We start from the raw sequence: 19,206 nt of genomic DNA on the forward strand, positions 1-19,206 counted from the left end.
TTTATCTGCCTTTCCATTCTAAATAATAGCTTTGCTGGATAGAGTAATCTTGGTTGTAAGTCCTTGCTTTTCATCACATTGAATACTCCTTGCCAGTCTCTTCTTGCCTGCAAAGTTTCTTTTGAGAAATCAGCTGAGGGTCTTATAGGCACCCTTTTGTAGATAATTCTCTGCCTTTCCCTTGCTGCTTTTAAGATTCTTTCTTTATCTTGAACCTTTGGCATTTTAATTACGATATGTCTTGGTGTGGTCCTGTTTAGGCCTAGCTTGTTTGGCATTCTCTGTGCTTCCTGGACTTGTATGTCTATTTCCTTCACCAAATTTGGGGAGTTTTCCTTCATTATTTTTTCACATAAGGTTTCAACTTCTTACTCTTCCTCTTCTCCTTCTGGCATCCCTATGATTCGGATGTTAGCACGTTTAAAGTTGTCCCAGAAGTTTTTAAGCTTTTCCTTGTTTTTTTCAATTCTTGTTTCCTCATTCTGTACTGGTTGACTGTTTTTTTCTTCCTTATGTTCAAAATCATTTATTTGAACCCCAGTATCCTTCCCTTCACCATTGGTTTCATGTGGTTTTTCCTTCGTTTCATTTAGCATAGCCTTTACTTCTTTCCGTATGCGCTTGCTGTACTTAAGCATATCTGTTAAGTTTGTGAGCATCTTTATCACCAGTGTTTTGAACTCTATGTCTGTTAGATTGGCTATTTCCTCATCGATTAGTTCTCCCACTGGAACTCTGATTCATTCCCTCTTTTGGGCCATACTTCTCTGTCTCCTAATCTTGAGAGACTCCTGTGTTTGTTTGCCTCTGTGTCTCAAGTAGAGCTGTCACTCCTGTTACATTGTAAGGGGTGGAGCCTTAGGTATTCATGAGTACAGGGAGATCCATTTCACCACATTGTGGTGCTGTGGGGTGCGGGAAGGTCTGAGAGGGAACAATGCCACTTGCTTAGCATGTGCCCCCTTTCCAGGCACTTCTCTCACTTCCATATGGGACTGGCACTTCTCTGTTGCTCTGGCCATTGTTCTCAGAGTGGATGGGTCTGAAGATGTCCCAGGACTGTGGGGTCCCTTTAAACAAGCGGACTCTGCTGAGAGACCAGCAGTTTTTTCCTCTGCCCCACCCCCACTGGTTTGCATAGTCAGAAACAATTAGGCTTTATTTTCCCCAGCACTGGGACCATGAGCTGTGCAGTCCCGTCTGGTGCTGGGAGTGCTCTCAAGTTGTCCCTCCCTACTTTTTAAAATGTGTGACTGAGCTTTTTGCCAGCCTGCTGCTACCGCCACCACACTACATCCTCTCTGCCTCTGCTCTGCACCTCCTACCTGTCTGGATGAGTATTTCTTCTCTATATATTTGTTTGTTGGACTCCATGCAGCTCAATTTCTGGAACTTATTGTTGTCTCTAGTTTTGAGATAGTTGTATTCCTTCTTAGTTGTTAGAGAGAGGCAGCACGTCTGTCTAGGTCTCCACCTTGGCTGGAAATCTAGAAGTCTTTTCATTTGAAATGAGTCTCTTGTAAGGAGCATATAGATGGGTCATGTTTTTTAATTCATTTAGTCACCCTATATATTTATTGGAACATTTAATCCATTTACACTTAAAGTAATTATTAATAAGTACATACTCATTGTCATGTTGCTATATTTTAGGTTGTTTTTATAGTTATACTCCGTTCTTTCTCTTTGTTCTTTGTATACTATTTGTAAGTTTTGGGGGTTTATGTATATCATTCTTTATCTATAACAGTCCATTTTAGCTGACAGATATTTAAGTTCCAATATACTCTATAAGAACTGCAATATTATTCTCTCCTCCAGGCTTTGTGTTATATATGTCAAATTTTACATATATTTGTGTTGTGTATCTTGTAAATATTGTAGCTTGAATTGAGTTTGGTACTTTTTTAAAAGCTTTATAGGAGTTTTTAAATGTCTGACTTGCCATATTTACTTAATATTTGGCTTAACCTGTGAGGTATATTTTTCCATTTATGATGTTTCCTTATTTATGGTGGTGGCTTTTTCTTTTCTACTTAAAGAAGACCTCTTTTTTTTTTTTTTTTTTTTTTGCATTTCTTGTAAAGCTTAATTGTTATGACATCCTTTAGTTTTTGCTTGTCTGGGAAACTCTCTCTCCTTCAATTCTGAATGATAAACTTTCTGGTGAGTTATTTTAAATTATACACTTCTTTCTTTCAACACTTTTAAAGGTGTCCTGCTATTTGTTTCAGGCCTGTAAAGTACCCGATGATAAATCAGCTGATAGCATTAAAGGGTTTATTCTGCCTGTAATTTGTTTTTCTTTTTCTTCCTTCAAGATTCTTTCTTTATCTTAACTTTTTCCATTTTAACTACAAGAAGTCTTGGTGTGGGTCTCTTGGGGTCACCTTTGGAACTCTCTGTGTCTCCTGGACCTCGATTTCTGTTTCCTTTCCCAGGTTAGGAAAGTTTTCAGCCATTTTTTTTAATACAGTTTTTGTTCCTTTCTCTCTTTCTTGTACTTCTGTAGCCTTATAATACAAAGGTTTGACTACTTGATCTTATACTAGAGGTCCCTTAAACCACCCCCCTTTTTTAATTTTTGCTGCTCTAATAAGTTGATTTCCACTCATCTGTCTTCCAAGTTTAATCTATTCTTCTGTGTTAGTTAATCTACTCTGATTGCTTCTCATGTGTTTTTCATTTTGGTTATTGTATTCTTCAGGTCTGCTTGCTTCTTTCTTATACTTTCTCTCTATTGAAGATCTCTTTAAGTTTCTGTATTCTATTCTCAAGTTTCTTGAGTATTATTATAACTGATTCTTTGAATTCTTTATCAGGCAAATTACTTATTTTCATTTCCTTAGTTGTTTTTTTCTTTGTTTTTGAGGCTTTTTCTTCCTTCACTTGAAAGTCTTCTATCTTTTCATTTGGTTTGATTTTCTATGTCTGATTGTTATTAGTTAGACAAATGGCTGTCTCTTACAGTCTTGGAAAAGTGCCTTATATGATGTAAGTAAGCTCTGTGTAGTCTGTGTGTGCAAGGTGGTTTAGGCAAGGCATTAAGAGCCAAGTGGGTGTCTAAGACTCCTGGGGAACTGGCCTACCAATCCAGAGAAGTGCCACATAAGCAGGTCAGGTGTGTGTAGTAATACCCTATTGATCCTGCCTGCTCCCTTTGTTCAGGTCAAAATTGGCTCAGGCATTGTGTCCATGAACACGCTGCAGTAACCCTGCATGTAGGCCAGAGCACCTGGACAAAGACCCCACCCAGCCTATGGAGGTGGAGGAAGATGTAAACAATGGTACTCACCTGCCCCTGTGTCCCCAGAGAATTCCCACAGTCCCTTGAGAGCTCCCTGGAGTGGGGCTACTTGTCAGAAATGGCTCCCACCAGTACCTGCATCCCTGCAAAGAGTCTCAAAATACTTCTGTCCTTCTGGGTGAAGCTTTAAGGTTAGCAAAGAAATCTTTTTCACACATGATGTAGGCTCTTCAAACTGCTGCTTTTGTCCTGAGTCCCAAGTGAGTGAGTCTGTGAGCCCTTGAAGAGAAGAATCTGTTTTCATATTTTACACATATCTACGGTTCTGAATGTAAGCTCTGTTGGCCTGTTGGTTTTCAGGGTCAGACTTTTGAGGGGCTTGTCTTTCTGGTGCAGGTCTGAAGGTTTGGGGTACCTGAAGTGGGGGATACCTTGCTCCTCAGGAAGTAGGAAGGTCTGGGATTTTTTTGTTTGTTTTTCTCTTTGGTGGTTTTGGGGTTTTGTTTGTTTGTTTGTTTACCTTCCCCATTGTGGTTACTATGCCAGGGATGGTATTTTTGGTGAGAATGTGTCTCTGCCTCTCCTCCCCATCTTGATGTAGCCCTTTTACCTTCTGTTGTATGGGAACTGAACAGATGCATAGTGATCAATCACCAACAGACTTTGAAAGAGGTAATCTGATTGGTGACTGATGGTACATATCTGTTATCTACATAATGATTTGTGGACTAAAATACTAGCAGCAAAGTTTTTATTTCATGCAATGATAGACATTTAATGCACCATGATAACTGAAATCTGAACGTCTTATTGGGAGGCAGGCATTATTGAACTAAACTGTGGGAACTGGCATCCAGGCATAACAACACCGTGCAAAGTGAGGACTGCCTGCATATTTAATCAATAAATAAGTATATATTGGTCATTTAATATATATCAGAAGAATATTACAAGTTTATTGTATGAATCAATGATAAGAAGTATGGATTATTAATATTAAGAGAGGTTTCCTGCCATTATGGAATGTACTTAGGAAGAAAAAATCTGCATAATTAACTGCAAAGTAAGGCATAACGTGGTGCTAGGGAGTGGTATAAACTCCAGACCATGAAAGCTCAAACCTGGCATTCTAAAGTGATAATTATGAATAGCATGACTATTAAGCAATAAGGGCAATGATGATAAACCCTTTTAAACTAGTTGTTTCTACTCTATTACTTTCCTAACTCCATGCCACATTAAGCAGTCAGTTCTCTAGACTAGGTTTGACTTGATTGGGCAGTGAATTTCACATTTTGTGTTAGAAAAGGAAATGAGAGTCTAGTAAGTGTTTCCACCTAGGAGGTTTCACAAGTCTTCAGACACTTCTGAGTGCATCAGTGCAATCTTTACTGTTTTTCTTCCCAATGCAACTGTTTATAGCTCTTTAGAAAACACCAACACAGGATGTACAAGCAGAAGACTACAGGAAAGCAGTTTATGAAAGGGCAAAACTTACATCTGTGCTTTTAAAGAGGACCTTTTAAAAGGCTTTAGGCACACTTCTTTAGTAGTTAGTTGTTTAAAACAACATAAGTTTATTTTTTTCTCCATAACTAAGGGCACCAAACAGAAACTCACATACTTCCCTAATTAGAACTTCACATTTTCTACCATAGAAATGTCTCAAATTTTATTACAACACAGCTAAAGCCTTTAAATTACTTTAGCAATTAGAAACTCAACTAAATAACAACTGGTGAGTGCTTTGATGGAAAGCTTTTCTCATTTAAAAATATATAAAGAACTGGCCTGACGATCATTTTTTTATGTTTACACTAGCAGAAACCAGCTATTGCTACATTGGTGCTTGTAATAAGGCAGTCAGATCACCCAAAAAGGTTTAAACTACAAACTCAGGCACTAAGCAAACTCTGAACCTTAGTATAACACCAGAGGCCATTATGCAACCTGGATGCATGTTCAAGGATGCTGCAAGGCATTTTCTCATAAACTGTGATTTCAGAAATAATGAAACAAACAAACTAGAGACCTTTGTTAATCAAGAAAACTCATTTAACCAGATTCTTACTTACTGAAAGTTTTTAATAGAGGAGAGCAATTTTTCCTGTTAAATTATTAAGAGCTCTAAAAATCTGCCATCATTATTCCACTGGACTCAGAAGGTCTTGGAGAAGAAAGTAGGAATTTTGAATTTGTTAGGGAAAACTCCAGTCACTCCAGAGTTTTCTTCTCACAGTCTTGGATCTAGATAATTCTAATACCGATAGATTTTTAAATAATGTTTATATGTGGGTATTATGTATGAATGTTCAAGGGATTCAATAACTTTGAAACATGTTATTAATAATTGCATCATTATAATAAGCTTGGATCCATTTACTAGGCAGCTATTATATATGTTTTATGACAGCTTTATATAAGAAGGCACAAATTATTCCACATTTTAAAAAATTATCTGTTTTTATTCTCACCATAGTGCTGCCAGGTAGATGCTATAAAAATAATGAAATGAAAGTTCATGGAATTTTAATCATCTCTTAATAAGTGACTGAGACTGTATTCATAATTAGAGCAATCTGATTCCATCACCAGGGTTTTCTACTATTTCTATAGTATTGAAGAAATTAAGGACATAATTGCAAATTATCTATAGAATTTTGTAAAAATTGAAGGTATTTGGACAGGACTTCATAAACTAATAAATTATTTCCCAAACATGTTTTGTCTTGATGTAAACATGACATTTTTGAAGAATCGGGCTAAAGATACTAGCATAGAGCAGCAGGGCAGATGAAGTAAAAGGTCATCGGAAGCATCCTAGTGAAGGCCTGTATTTTAGGACTTGCTTCATGGTATAATGAGATGCAAATATTAGTTTTTCCAGAACAGAAGGGAGTGATAAGAGTGATCCGTATTCTTCACGAATGAAAGGATTTTCTTCTAAAAATAAATCAGACTATGCCAAGTGTAGCCAAAAACTTAAGAAACTTCTATGCAGCTCTAGGATAAAGTCTAGAGATTTTATTTTTATAAACTTTAAAGACAGTTAGTTGGACTACTTTATAGTCTACCACTGAGCCTTGTGATTTTCCTTGAGTCATGATTTTTCTCCTTAAAATTTCCCTCCTTGTCATTAAACGGACTTCATTAAGTCCAGTTTTAATTTATCCTGTTCATTTGCATAAGCACAAGAACAGCAAATGACCATGTATGATCTCTAAGTCTGCTTTGCTGGAATTTACACAAGGAACCTTTAGGGTGGCTTTCAGTGTGCCCTTTAGGACACAGAAGCTGAACCACATAACTGCCATTCAGCCTTGCCTGTAAACACCTGTCTTTTCCAAGTCCTTCAGGTTTTCCATTGTGCCTTAAGGTTCCTTCTAGCCATTTTTTGGGAAAGTAACCTTTGTTCCTTCCCTGGAAAGATTGCCATGGACCACACAACCAACCAAGGTACCAGGCCTTTTTTCTCGTGGGCTTTTATTACCTTTGAAAGTCAATCCTAGTTCCTCAGGGATTTTTGGTAATAACCAGGGTCCAAGCATGCCTCCTTTAGTCATAACATTCCAGTCAAAGTCTTGGTCAAGAAAACTTCTATTAACAACTGGTTTTATTAGTTTTATGCAAAGAACCTTATGTCATTGCTTACTTCTTCAGAATGCCAAATTCTGGAGGGATCAGGTAGGGAGAAAAATATACAGTGTGAAGGTAAATCATTGTCCTTCTAATATTCACTAAAATTGCATTTACATACTTTTTAATGGTATTCAATGTACCGCCATTTTCTCTAATGTTTCCACTTGCTACTCCCTCATCTGTGCTCCATCTGTACTGAGCTACTTGCAGTTTTCAGGACACAGTATTCTGTTTTATGCACCCACACACATACCCAGGCTATTTCTTCTGCTTCTTTTATTTAAAACATAAATTTTAACTCAAGTCTAAAGAGTCTCCTTAAGCATTTTCTCCCTTCTGAAATTATAGTGAGTGTCTGTATTTTAAACTCTGCACTTCTCCTCAAAAGATTGTCTCATTGTTCCATAAAACCTAAGAGCACTGGGAAAATACTAGAAGCATTTTCATTCAAGTTATGAGCAAATCAAAGATGTCAACTCTTTGAAACCAAATGGCAACACCCAAATTAAGATCATTTGATAAGGATGTAATAAAGAGATATACTCAAAGGTATGGGAAGGATATAAAAAATATAGGAGGAGTAAACTAACCTCCATTAAACAACAGTAATGAGGGGAAGAAAAAACTACCAGGACCAGAAAAGAAGCTGTCACCTAGCAAGGAACTCACTTTCTACTGCACAGACACCTCCCTTACTGATATCACAGTCCAGGTCCATGTGCCATATTAGCGGCTTGCCTATTAGAAAGTTATTACAGTTTTTAAGATTTCATCCTGTTCAGGTTATATCTGTAATCACTTACTGGATTCAGAGGTCCCTTCTCTATATATAAGCAGGCAAAAATGGTGACTCTAATCAGTAGGAGGAAGTCATGGACTTCTCTCATGTGAACCTTTCCTATTTCTTCTGGTAGTAGTTTCCCTGGTGTTGAAAAGGAAGTAAAGAGAGGAAAAAGACAAGTGACTCTTTATTTAAACATCAGTGGTGACTAGTAGTGACATTATTTATCTAAGGGTCATTGAGTCTTTGGGAAAGTAAAAGCTTGTAAAGCTGGCGGTCTGTGACTCATTTCCAAATAGCAACTTGGGACACTGATAGACTCTTCCAAGGCTCAGCACGTGGCCACTTATTCCTGCTGCACTTCAGCTGGTACTGGCATGCTATGTGTCTCAAAGGTGCCTCTTTGCCCTATCTGTGACAATCCCTGACAAGACCACAGTCCATGATCACATCTTCCCTCTCTTGTCCCCAACCCTGGCACTTGAGGCCCATTCAGAAACCATCACCCATACTTCATAACAATCATGAATTTAAGGAGGTGCTCCTGGCACACTCTGTGGCTATTGTCCCCCACTTGGCCATGCTTGGGTCTTGCTGTCTGCTAGGTAAGTGACCAATTCAAAAATGAAGTGCCCATTTTGCTGGCACTTCCAGAGTTTAGGAGTATTTTCTTTGGAGTTTTCTTCACCTCAGGAAAAAGAAACATGTTCCCTCTTCCTTTCCCCAGGAGCAAAGAGTAGCCCCTTTATTAATGCCCAAAGTGATCATTTTCTATCTTTCAATCATTTTATTATCAAATGGCCAGGGTGTAAGGAGGAAGATCCTTGTGGTGACTGGCTCTTCTCAGTAGGTCCTACTGAGAGGTTCAGGCCTAAATTCAGTGATTCTCTGAGGTTAAAAAATCGAAAGTCTCTTAGAACCTTCTGATTTCAGATTTTGTCATTAGCCATTTATTTTAGAAAAGTATGGTTCTTGTAAATCTTATATATTGCATATAAAAGCATAAGTTGTTAAAATTTCTTTGGGGAAAAAGTAAAATTCCAAATTGACAAATTTTACTTCTAGAAATTATACTATAGATAAATGGGTAAGTATAAAAATAATTATTTGTTATAGTTTGGCAAGGGATATATAGCAAGGGATTGGAAACAACTGAAATATGGTTAAATTATGGCATAGCCATATAACGGAATTAAGGCCAAACATTATTTTAAAGGTTTTAAATATTTTACTGTTTTAATTACTTGTAAACAGCTCAGTAATTTAGTTTTAAGTAAATACTCATTAAATATTTATTTTGTGGTTAGTTCTGTGATATTCTAGGCTATGTTAAAGAATAAGAGATATCTTTATATACACTGAAATGGAATGATCTTCATAATATGTTTTTAGATAAAAAAGACTAAATAAAGTAAGGTAAAGGATAGAGTTGGTGCTTCTGGTTGTGGAAAAAAATGTGTATGTTCATAGATGATATGTTAGTAGATATGTGTGTATATACGTTTATATATAAACATACACTAAGAGGTTGGTGTTATCATTCTTATTTTACAAATGAGAAAATTGAGACTTTAGAACAGAAAATTTTTATCACAGAACAAAAGTGGCATAACTATGATTTGTTTTGGTTTTGGTTTATTTGTTTGTTTTTATTTGTTTTTACCTTGAAAGATATTTTTGATGGTTTTTATAAACTATTCTATTGTTTATACAATTAAAGTTGTCCCAATTTTTCTCCCTTTGCCCCTGCTTCACCCAACCCCCCCCCACTCCCTCAGGCAATCCCAACGCCGTTGTCCATGTCCATGGGTCATACAAATATGTTCTTTGACTAGTCCCTTCACCTTCTTCCAACCAGTCCTTCCCCCTCTTGCAGCTGTCAGGACGGTCCATGTTTCTATGCCTCTAATTCTATTTTTTGCTTGTTAGTTTACTTTGTTCATTAGATTCCACTTATGAGTACAGTCATTTAGTATTAATCTTTCATTGAATGGTTTATGGCAAAAATATGATTTTTTTCCAGTATATTTTATTGACTATATTGTTACAGTATCACAATTTTTCCCCTTTGCTCCCCTATTCCCAGTACTCCTCGTCCCTCCAGCAATCCCAACCCTCTTAGTTCATGTCTATGAGTCATGCATATAAGTTGGTTGGCTTCACCCTTTCCTATATTATGCATAACTTCCCCATGTCTATTTTGTACCAACTAATTATGCTTCTAAATCCCTGCACCATTTCCTCATTTCTCTCCCTTCCCCCTCCCAGCTGATAACCCTCCAAATGATCCCCATACCATTGATTCTGTTCCTATTCTGGTTTGCTTAGTTGGATTTTGTTTTTATTTTCTAGATTCAGCTGTTGATAGTTGTGAGTTTGTTGTCATTTTAATGTTCATAATTTTGATCTTTTCTTAAGTAAATCCCTTTGACATTTCATATAATAATGGCTTGGTGATAATGAACTTCTTTAGCTTTACCCTGTCTGGGAAGCACGTTATCTGTCCTTCCATTCTAAATGATAGCTTTGCTGGATAGAGTAACCTTGGTTGTAAGTCCTTGCTTTTCATCACATTGAATACTTCATGCCAGTCCCTTCTTGCCTGCAAAGTTTCTTTTGAGAAATCAGATGATAGTCTTATAGGCAACCCTTTGTGGGTAGTTCTCTGCTTTTCTCTTGCTGCTTTTAAGATTGTCTCTTTATCTTCAACCTTTGGCATTTTAATGATGATGTGTCTTGGTGTGGTCCTATTTGGGTCTAGCTTGTTTGGGACTCTGTGTGCTTCCTGAACTTGTATGTCTATTTCTTTCACCAAATTTGAGAAGTTTTCCTTCATTATTTTCTCACATAAGTTTTCAACTTCTTGCTCTTCCTCTTCTCCTTCTGGTGCCCTTGTGGTTTGGATGTTTGCACATTTAAAGTTGTCCCAGAGGTTCCTAAGCATCTCATTTTTTTCAATTCTTGTTTCCTCATTCTAAACTGCTTGACTATGTTCTTCTTCTTTATGTTCCAAATCATTGATTTGAACCCCGGTTTCCTTCCCTTCACCACTGGTTTTGTGTGGATTTTCCTTCGCTTCATTTAGCATAGCTTTCACTTCTTCCCTTATGTGTTTACCATACTTACGGATATCCGTCCAGTCTGTGAGCATCTTTACCACCAGTGTTTTAAACTCTGTGTCTGTGAGGTTGGCCCCCTCCTTGTCTCTTAGTTCTCCCACTGGAACTTTGATCCGTTCCCTGTTTTGGGTCATACTTCTCTGTCTCCTCAACTTGACAGGCTCCTGTGTTTTTTTTTCCTCTGTGTCTTAGGTAGAGCTGTTGCACTTGTTACATTGGAAGGGGCTGAACCTTAGGTATTCGTCAGTACAGGGTGACCCATTTCACCACGTTGTGGTACTATATGTGGGGGAGGGGTCTGAGAGGGAACAATGCCACTTGTTTAGCACTCACCCCTTTTCCAGGCACTTCTTCCACTACTGTGTAGGACGGGAGCCTCTCTAGTTGTTGCCCTGTCCGTCATTCCCAGAGTGGGTGGGTCTGTGGATGTTCTAGAACCATGGGGGCCCTTTAAACAAGCGGACACTGCTGAGAGACTGGCAGTTTCTTCCTCCATCCTAACCCCCATTGGTTTGCAGTCAGAAGCAGTAAGGCTTTATTTTCCCCAGTGCTGGGACTGTGAGCTGGGAGTGCTCCCCAGGTGTCCCTCCCGACTTTTTCAAATGTGTGGCTGTGCTTTCCACTGGGCTGCCACTGCCACTGCTGCTGCTACCACCACACTGTGTCCTCTCTGCCCCAGCTCCACCCCTCCTACCTGTCTGGATGAGTATTTCTTCTTTATATCTTTGTTTGTTGGACTCCATAGAGCTCGAGTTTCTGGAACTTCTGGTTGTCTCTAGTTTTGAGGTAGTTGTATTCCTTCTTAGTTGTGGAGGGAGATGCAGCATGTTTGTCTAGGCCACCATCTTGGCCGGAAGTCCTATAACTATAATTGCAATTTAAGTTTATCTGACCCCAAATGACAGGCACTTTCCTTCCAAAATAGTATGCTTAACATGACTAATTTTTACCAGGGTAGAAATGACTAAATTTTACATCATTAGTAGACCTTAGAAATATATCATAGAACTTATCACATTATATTGCAGCAATATCTTTATATGTTGGTCTCTCCTCACCTACTGTGGACTTCAGGAGGACAGGTACTCTAGAGTGCCATCTTTGTGTCCCATAGCAAAGCTCTGAACAAAGGAATGACAGGCAATGATGCATTTTTTTTTATAAGCAACAAATAGAGATTTATTAAGTGCCTACCAAGGCAACTGCAAATTCTTTTAATAATAATAATACAGTATCTGAGGAGCATAAGAAATTTTAACTCAGTGGACAAAATATGATTATATCTAACTCTCAAACCTGTACAGCAAATTTAATGAACATTTATCAATATCTAATATGTGCTATTAATGAAAAGAACTGTTCCTTTCCAGGAAGGGACAGTTTAAAGTCCCTAATGCAGAGAATGTAGATATCCATTATTAAGTAGTCTGAAAGTTCAGGTCAGTAAACTTCTGCTCATTTTCAGGCCGTTCCTCAAAAGATTCAGTGGGTCAGATATCTGTTCACGTGGACATCACCACCACCCCAGGAACTGGAGAGCACAAAGTCACTGTCAAAGGTATATTCCACGTCCAGATAGATCAAACAGCTCAGAAGACTTTAATTTCTGCAAAAATAGTATTAAAATGTTATTTTTTCTTAGATCTCTGTTTTTAAATATATATATTACATGATTTTAGGGCATGTTTAGAATTTCTTCTTGAACCAGATTTTATTTAAAAACAAATAAATTGCACAGATAATTAGCCTATATAATTTGAAATATCTAAATGGTTTAAATACATTGGTGATTACATTTCAAAACTGTGTGTTTCAGTGTTAATGTTATGATACATATTGAATATTAGTGCTATGGTTGGCTCTATAACTTGTAAATCAAATTTTAGGTTAAGTCAGTATGTTCTTAATAGTCACATAGTCTACCTACTTCTTTTTATATGTGATTTCCAACAACTGGTTTGATTTTATTTTTGAATGAGTGGTTTAATTAATTGGTTCTATATTGTAAAAACACCATCTGAATGCAAGGGTCATTTCAAAGGTAGAATTTAATGGTCAATATTTTGCTCAACAGAACCATAGTACAGATTTAGTCACTTTAAATAATATCTACTTTAATCAAAACCATGGCCTTCTAATATATTTTAAAATTGTATTACATAATATATCTTTGTATTATTAAAATAACACTGCTATAGTATATAATAGATTTTGTATAGTATAGGTAAGCATGCACATAAATGTGCGTGTCTATACATGCCAGTATTATAAAGTATTTTGCCATCATATAGAAAATGCCCAAAATTTTATGAAACTTTGCATTAGCAATTTTAATTATAAGACACTTCATTAAGATATCATCATTAAAGAATGGGCAAAGTATACATATGAGTAGATACATTTAAGAATTATTTATGGTGCCTGAAATTAGGAAACAACTGTGTTTAACAACAAGGTATTTGTTAAATATAGGATGACATAACCATATAGTGGAATATATGCAGTTAGAAAATATATAGTGAATTAGAAAGATATCCATGATGAACTTTTTAAAAAAGCTACTTATAAGACTGTGATATATTATAATCCCATTCTATATATAAAATAATATTGAAACCATACTCATAATATTTTCTCTGATAAATTATAGATTTTAAATCTATTTTCTTATATTTTCTAAATATTTCATGATGAACATAATCATAATTGAAAAACATTGTTTCTACATATACAAGAGGAATAACTTTTTGCTACACCAACGACATGCAGCTAAGATTTGACAGTCCCATCAAGGGTGAATTGCAGAGAGGAAATTGTTTTTCTTCAAGCATGTTTTCTTGTCATTGGGTTTAGGACACTAGCAAATGCAAATCATGGCTCCATGCATCATTTTCTAAAATAAAAATTTATTCTAAAGACTGGAGAGAGGCAAAGATTCCACACATTCATTTGCTAATACTTTGTATCCCTTTCCTTTTTTTGTTTTTAGTGATGGCTATTAATAACCTAAACTGGCAGACCACTGCAATGTTCCGCCCATTTGTGGAAGTTTGTATGCTGGGACCCAACCTTGGAGATAAGAAGAGAAAACAAGGCACAAAGACAAAAAGCAACACCTGGTCACCCAAGTACAATGAAACATTTCAGTTGTAAGTCATAACGCAACTCATTTATTCAACAAGGCAATTCAGGGTAGTAATGGCACTGGTATTTGCTAAGGAAAGCAAAACTATAAGTATAAGCATCCTTGTTCATCACTGATCTCAGGCAGATGAAACAGGATATGTTTTTAGTTCCTTCTATTTACTCAGTATCTGTTCAATGTCTACCATGTATCAAGCAATATTATAAGCATTGAGGATATATAATAGGATTTCTCTGCTCTCATGGGAGACGAGGAACATATTATAAACAAAATTCCAAATAAATAAAAATATATATTATGACAGTATTATGCAGAGAATTAAAACTATGTGATGTAATAGAGTGCTTACTTGGCTACTTAGATTGGGTGTTCATAGAAGACTCTCCGAGCGTGTGACTTTGAAATAGGGACCTGAAATTAAAAAATTAAAAAATAAACAGTCATGCAGAGAAGGGCGTTGAAAGCATTCCAGACCAAGCAAAATTGCTAGTGTAAGGACTCTAAAGTAGGAGCCTGCCTGGTATATTTAAGAAACAGTATATAGTGGGCAGTATATAGAGTAAGATGAACTGAATTTGAAGTGGTGGTCAGGGTACAGGGTTTTTCAGTCAGGGTAAAGGAGACAAGGTTATATTCTCAGTCCAATAGAAGACCTTCAAGGATTTTCAGATAAGGAAATGAACAATCTGATTTCCACCTTTAAATGACTGTTCGCTGAATAGAGGCATACAGGGAAGCAGGCCCAAATATGGAATGGTAAGTTAGAAGGCTATTGCAGTAGTCCAGGTATGAGATAACCCTGACTGACCAGATGGTAGTAGGGAAATGGAAGTAAGTAGTAGAAAGATTCTGGATATGTATTGGAAGTAGATTCTATAGCACTTGCAGTGGACTGGAGGTAGAACATGAAAGAGTGTATAATTAGGTTCCCAAGAACATTCAATTTAGGATATTTCAAGACAGATCTATTTACAAAGGAATTTACAAAGATGTGAGAGTAGAGGAACTACCAGAAATAGTGAAGTAACCTGCAGCCAGTAATAGTCAGGCTGTTGCTCCTACCACACCTGAGCAAGAAAAGAACAAGCTATTGTTAAGATTTGGGGAAGTGAAAACTTCATGTGCAGTTAGCCACCAAAAAGGAGCAGTGGCCTTCCATGGAGAGAAACAGCCTAATTGAGGCAGCCTCACAGGCAAGGAGCCGACAAAGACTCTGACCTTATTGGAAGCCAGAATACACATAAAGTCTATCATCATCTCTGCTTGCCAGCAGTCTACTACAAAGCACAAGGAGAAAGACGGAGAGTAGATTCAACTGGGGCAAACGGAAGTTACCTGATACTGAAGGAAATCAAGGATGCTCCCTAGATTTGGGGGCACTATCATTTAGGTAGATATTTACTGAGATGGGAGAGTAGGGACAAGAGATAAGGAGACCAAAGATTTTGTTTTAAATCTATTGATTTTGAAATTCATATTGGACACCAAAGAGGAAATATCAAATAGGATGATATGCATATAGATGTAATTAATTCCATAAGTCTAGATGAGCTAACCTAGGCACAGATAGAGGGAGACACGAGACCAAGCTCATGAAAGTTTGAGTCTGCAAAGTATTTGTTTAGAAAAAGTCACTTAGAAAAGGAAGGAATGTGGAAGCCTGTTCTGCTGAGGAATAGGTGTGCATTTATCAGAAAGTCAACAATGTCTGAGGGTGAATTTAAAGTAAAGGGCAGGAGACCATTATTCTCAGCAGATCACCACCCAGCCTTCTGCATTATGCTCAGTTGTGCACTGACAAGTAGTCTTGGGTTGTTACTAGTAGAAGCCATCCTCAGCCCCACACTTGACAAGCCTGTTACCATGAGAAAGAATTGGTACTGAAGCACCAGTCTCTGCTGGAACTAATTTTCTCTGGAGGTTTGTATCCAATTGAGAATCTTGTAAATAGTGTTTGATAGTCTGTGCAGTGTATTCCCCTGAGAAAAGGCTCCTAGCTATATCAGCATAACCAGGAGCCTGAGAAAAGAGGTTATAACTGATGTTAAAATGGCACAGAAATTCTTCCAAGATGTACCCCTTTCCCTAGCCTCACTCCCATGATCCCTAGCAACCCCCCCTTACCCCTATATCAGTGGGGAGACCCTGCCTCCAACAATTAAGTACAGCATAATATTTTAATTCCAGATTCTATTGATAGGCTTAACATCAAGGCAGTAAAGCACATTTAGATGGATTTCCTAGTTCTAGCTAGGGAAAGAAGAAGTTTTTAAATTAGGTTGTAAGTAATATCTATGTAAAGCCAATCTAAGTAAAATTTAAAGCATATATGCATCAGAATTAAAATACAATGTTACTCTATTTGTCAATATGATAATATGAGCAATTTATAACATTTTTTAACAGTATTTTTAGAACTGTATTGATCCCTAGGTGAAATAAAATTTTTGCTCAAAATTCATTTTAATCCACACAGCATTCTGGGTAATGAAAACCATCCAGGGGCCTATGAACTTCATCTCGCAGTTAAGGATTACTGCTTTGCCCGAGAAGATAGAATTATTGGAATGACGGTAATTCAGCTACAGAACATAGCAGAAAAGGGAAGCTATGGGGCATGGTATCCCCTTCTGAAGAATGTTTCTATGGATGAAACCGGTTTGACTATTCTCAGAATACTCTCTCAGAGGTCCAACGATGATGTAGCTAAAGAATTTGTAAGACTGAAATCAGAAACAAGATCTGCTGAAGAGAGTGCTTGAAAGGAAGAGTGAAGATACCATCTTTGAGAATTCATAAACTATAATTGTTTGACTACTGCATGCATGTGCAAATACATGGGAATGTTTATTTCACTATGTTTCAGTGTTTGCCAGTACTCACATACAATGTTTAAAAGGTATGTGGAAAACCTGCTGAACTTTTATACCATTTATGGTCTTTGGGAAGTAAATGTTCCATGAAGTGCCAAAATTATGATGTAAAGTAAAATATCCAGAAAATCTTTTAAAATGTTCATTTTATTTCTTTAACATTTTCTCATCTAGCAAGCATACTAAAAAACAGTCTTTTGAGTTTCTCTATTAGTTGTCCTTGTTAAATTAGTTTATATTGCCCATGGGTCAGAAAGGATTTGTTCCTCTGTTTCATTTAGACTTACCTCATTGTAGATGTCTTACAAATACCCTTTTCTAGCATAATTAGAAATGTGGTCAACACTAGAAAGCATTTGTAATTTTATAGTCGCAGATATATTGTGATGATTTTTGCATACAAATTAAAGTAGAAAAGGTGGGAAATATTTTATGCTGACCAGTTTCCAACCTTTCTGAAATATCACTGTGAAGAAATGCTATTAAAGCAAACTTATACAAAGCAATGCTAAACAGAGTTTGTTAACAATGTTTGATATATTGACAAAACTTTGTTCTTCTAAACTGCCAAGGTCACATCACATTTGTTTAAAAGTTAATGAAGCATTTGCCATCCAGCATTATGTCTTGGCTTCATCAAACTTTATTCTTTAGAAAGTCATGCAATGGAAGGTTTTCTTAAAAAGTACCTGTGGTAAATAATTAACTATACTTTCAGTGTTTTCCCTCTGACAGTTATGACTAACTGCTTAATTACTTAGTGCTATGATCAGTTAAATGCTTTTTTTCTCTTAAAAATATTCAATGATTTGTACTGAATACAGCATTACTATATATTGCACTGGAGCAAAAAGTCATGTCTTCACCTGTTTAATGAAAATTGTAAAACAAAGTCTGAAGAAATTGCTTACAATTTTATAATTTATGTTACTTATAAGACCAAGGTGCATCTGATGAAACAGGAAAGCATTGCAGTGTGGTACATAACTAGGTTGAATTTTGAATATGAAATAATTTGTGAATATTTGCATTTTCTTTTTATGGTTTGACTTTCTAGAGTCTACATAAATACTTGGCTCTAAAACAGTTCTTTGAAACTTATGCTCATAACTGTTAGTGGACAACATATACATACAGAAACAAGAACTAGTTAAAATGATTGTGTTTTGCAAACAAGCTGGTCTGATATGTTAAGAACAAAAATTAATATTACCATGACTCTCAGAATCATTCTACTACTGGGTGTGAAAACACAGACCAGTATGAGCCGCAAATTCATATTAAATTGTTAAGCAATTGCTTTGTTATTGAATTCTCCAAGTGCATAGTACAATGTGATCCTCTGGCATATGCATTAATAAATGGATATATATTGAGCACATGCAATACTATATTGTATTTTCTGCCTTCTCATTTAACTTATGCCACATCATTTCATTATTTAGGGATAAAAACTCCAGGTGTTTTTTGTGTGTTTTTTACTGGCTAGAACAATCTTTAAATTGTTTGGTTCTAATATCTCAATAGAATTTGAAAAAAAAATTTCCAGGAGTTGTATTCATGGAAACAGCTATATATATTACAAGATAATGAAACTGAAAACAAGGAAGAACTGGTGTATCTAACAGTATGCCTCTGAATACTATTAAGTTCCATAAGAAAATTCAACATTCAACATATAAACAAGCAACATTACAAAATGTTTCATCATTTTAGTGAAGGATTCACTCTAGATTTATCTTATAATGATTTTACAGAAAATTGACTTGAGCTCTTTAGGAGCACATAAATGTCATAAATATGATACACTTGAATAAATAATCTTTTGGGTTTGTACTGATCACTTAAAAAATGCTAAGCTAAGTATTTTTTCTAGTATTTGTTTAATTATATCTATCCATTTTCTTTTTTGTATAAAGTATGTATCTAAGGACAGCATGAATTAAGTCTACTTATTAATATCATAAAGTACAGGTACTAATATTGGAATACTTATAAATTCTACAGCCTTTTCTCCCAAGAGAAGTATTTCTGTTGTCTCCAGACCAAAGCCTGTTGTGCTTACATATTCAAATTAGTAATCACTCTGAGGCTCACAGCAATCTCTGTCAACTATGGGCTCCATTCAAGTGTTGGGCTGGTTATCTCATTCTAGATAAAATGCTCAAAGATAAAGCTCTGCTATTTATCTATAGATGAACCTTTAATTAGAGGTTTTAAAGAAATGAAAATCAAATATGGGTAAAAATGAAGTATTTAAAGTCATAGTGGAGCATTTACTATTTGAAGGAACCCTAATGAATGATTATTTAAGATAAGTAATCAGATGTCCCCATCACAATCTGCTCCAATTAATCTATTTCTAGGATAATTTATATTTTTAATTTCCCTCAAATGAGGCA

The 19,206-nt window shown here is 36.3% G+C and overlaps 1 protein-coding gene across 1 annotated transcript in view; it reads left to right on the forward strand.

Annotated features, from left to right (window-relative positions):
* UNC13C (unc-13 homolog C) overlaps window positions 1-18,182 on the forward strand; it is a 496,691-nt gene extending 478,509 nt beyond the window's left edge. The window contains exons 30-32 of the mRNA XM_090270625.1: window positions 12,252-12,344; window positions 13,776-13,935; window positions 16,408-18,182. Of these exons, the coding sequence (XP_090126751.1) occupies window positions 12,252-12,344; window positions 13,776-13,935; window positions 16,408-16,693 (539 nt within the window). The 3' untranslated portion in view covers window positions 16,694-18,182. The remainder of the gene's footprint in view (window positions 1-12,251; window positions 12,345-13,775; window positions 13,936-16,407) is intronic.
* The last annotated feature ends 1,024 nt before the right edge of the window (window positions 18,183-19,206 follow it).

This window comes from Furipterus horrens, unplaced genomic scaffold, assembly GCF_987537825.1.
Source record: "Furipterus horrens unplaced genomic scaffold, mFurHor1.1.pri manual_scaffold_3, whole genome shotgun sequence".
Lineage (NCBI taxonomy): Eukaryota > Metazoa > Chordata > Mammalia > Chiroptera > Furipteridae > Furipterus > Furipterus horrens.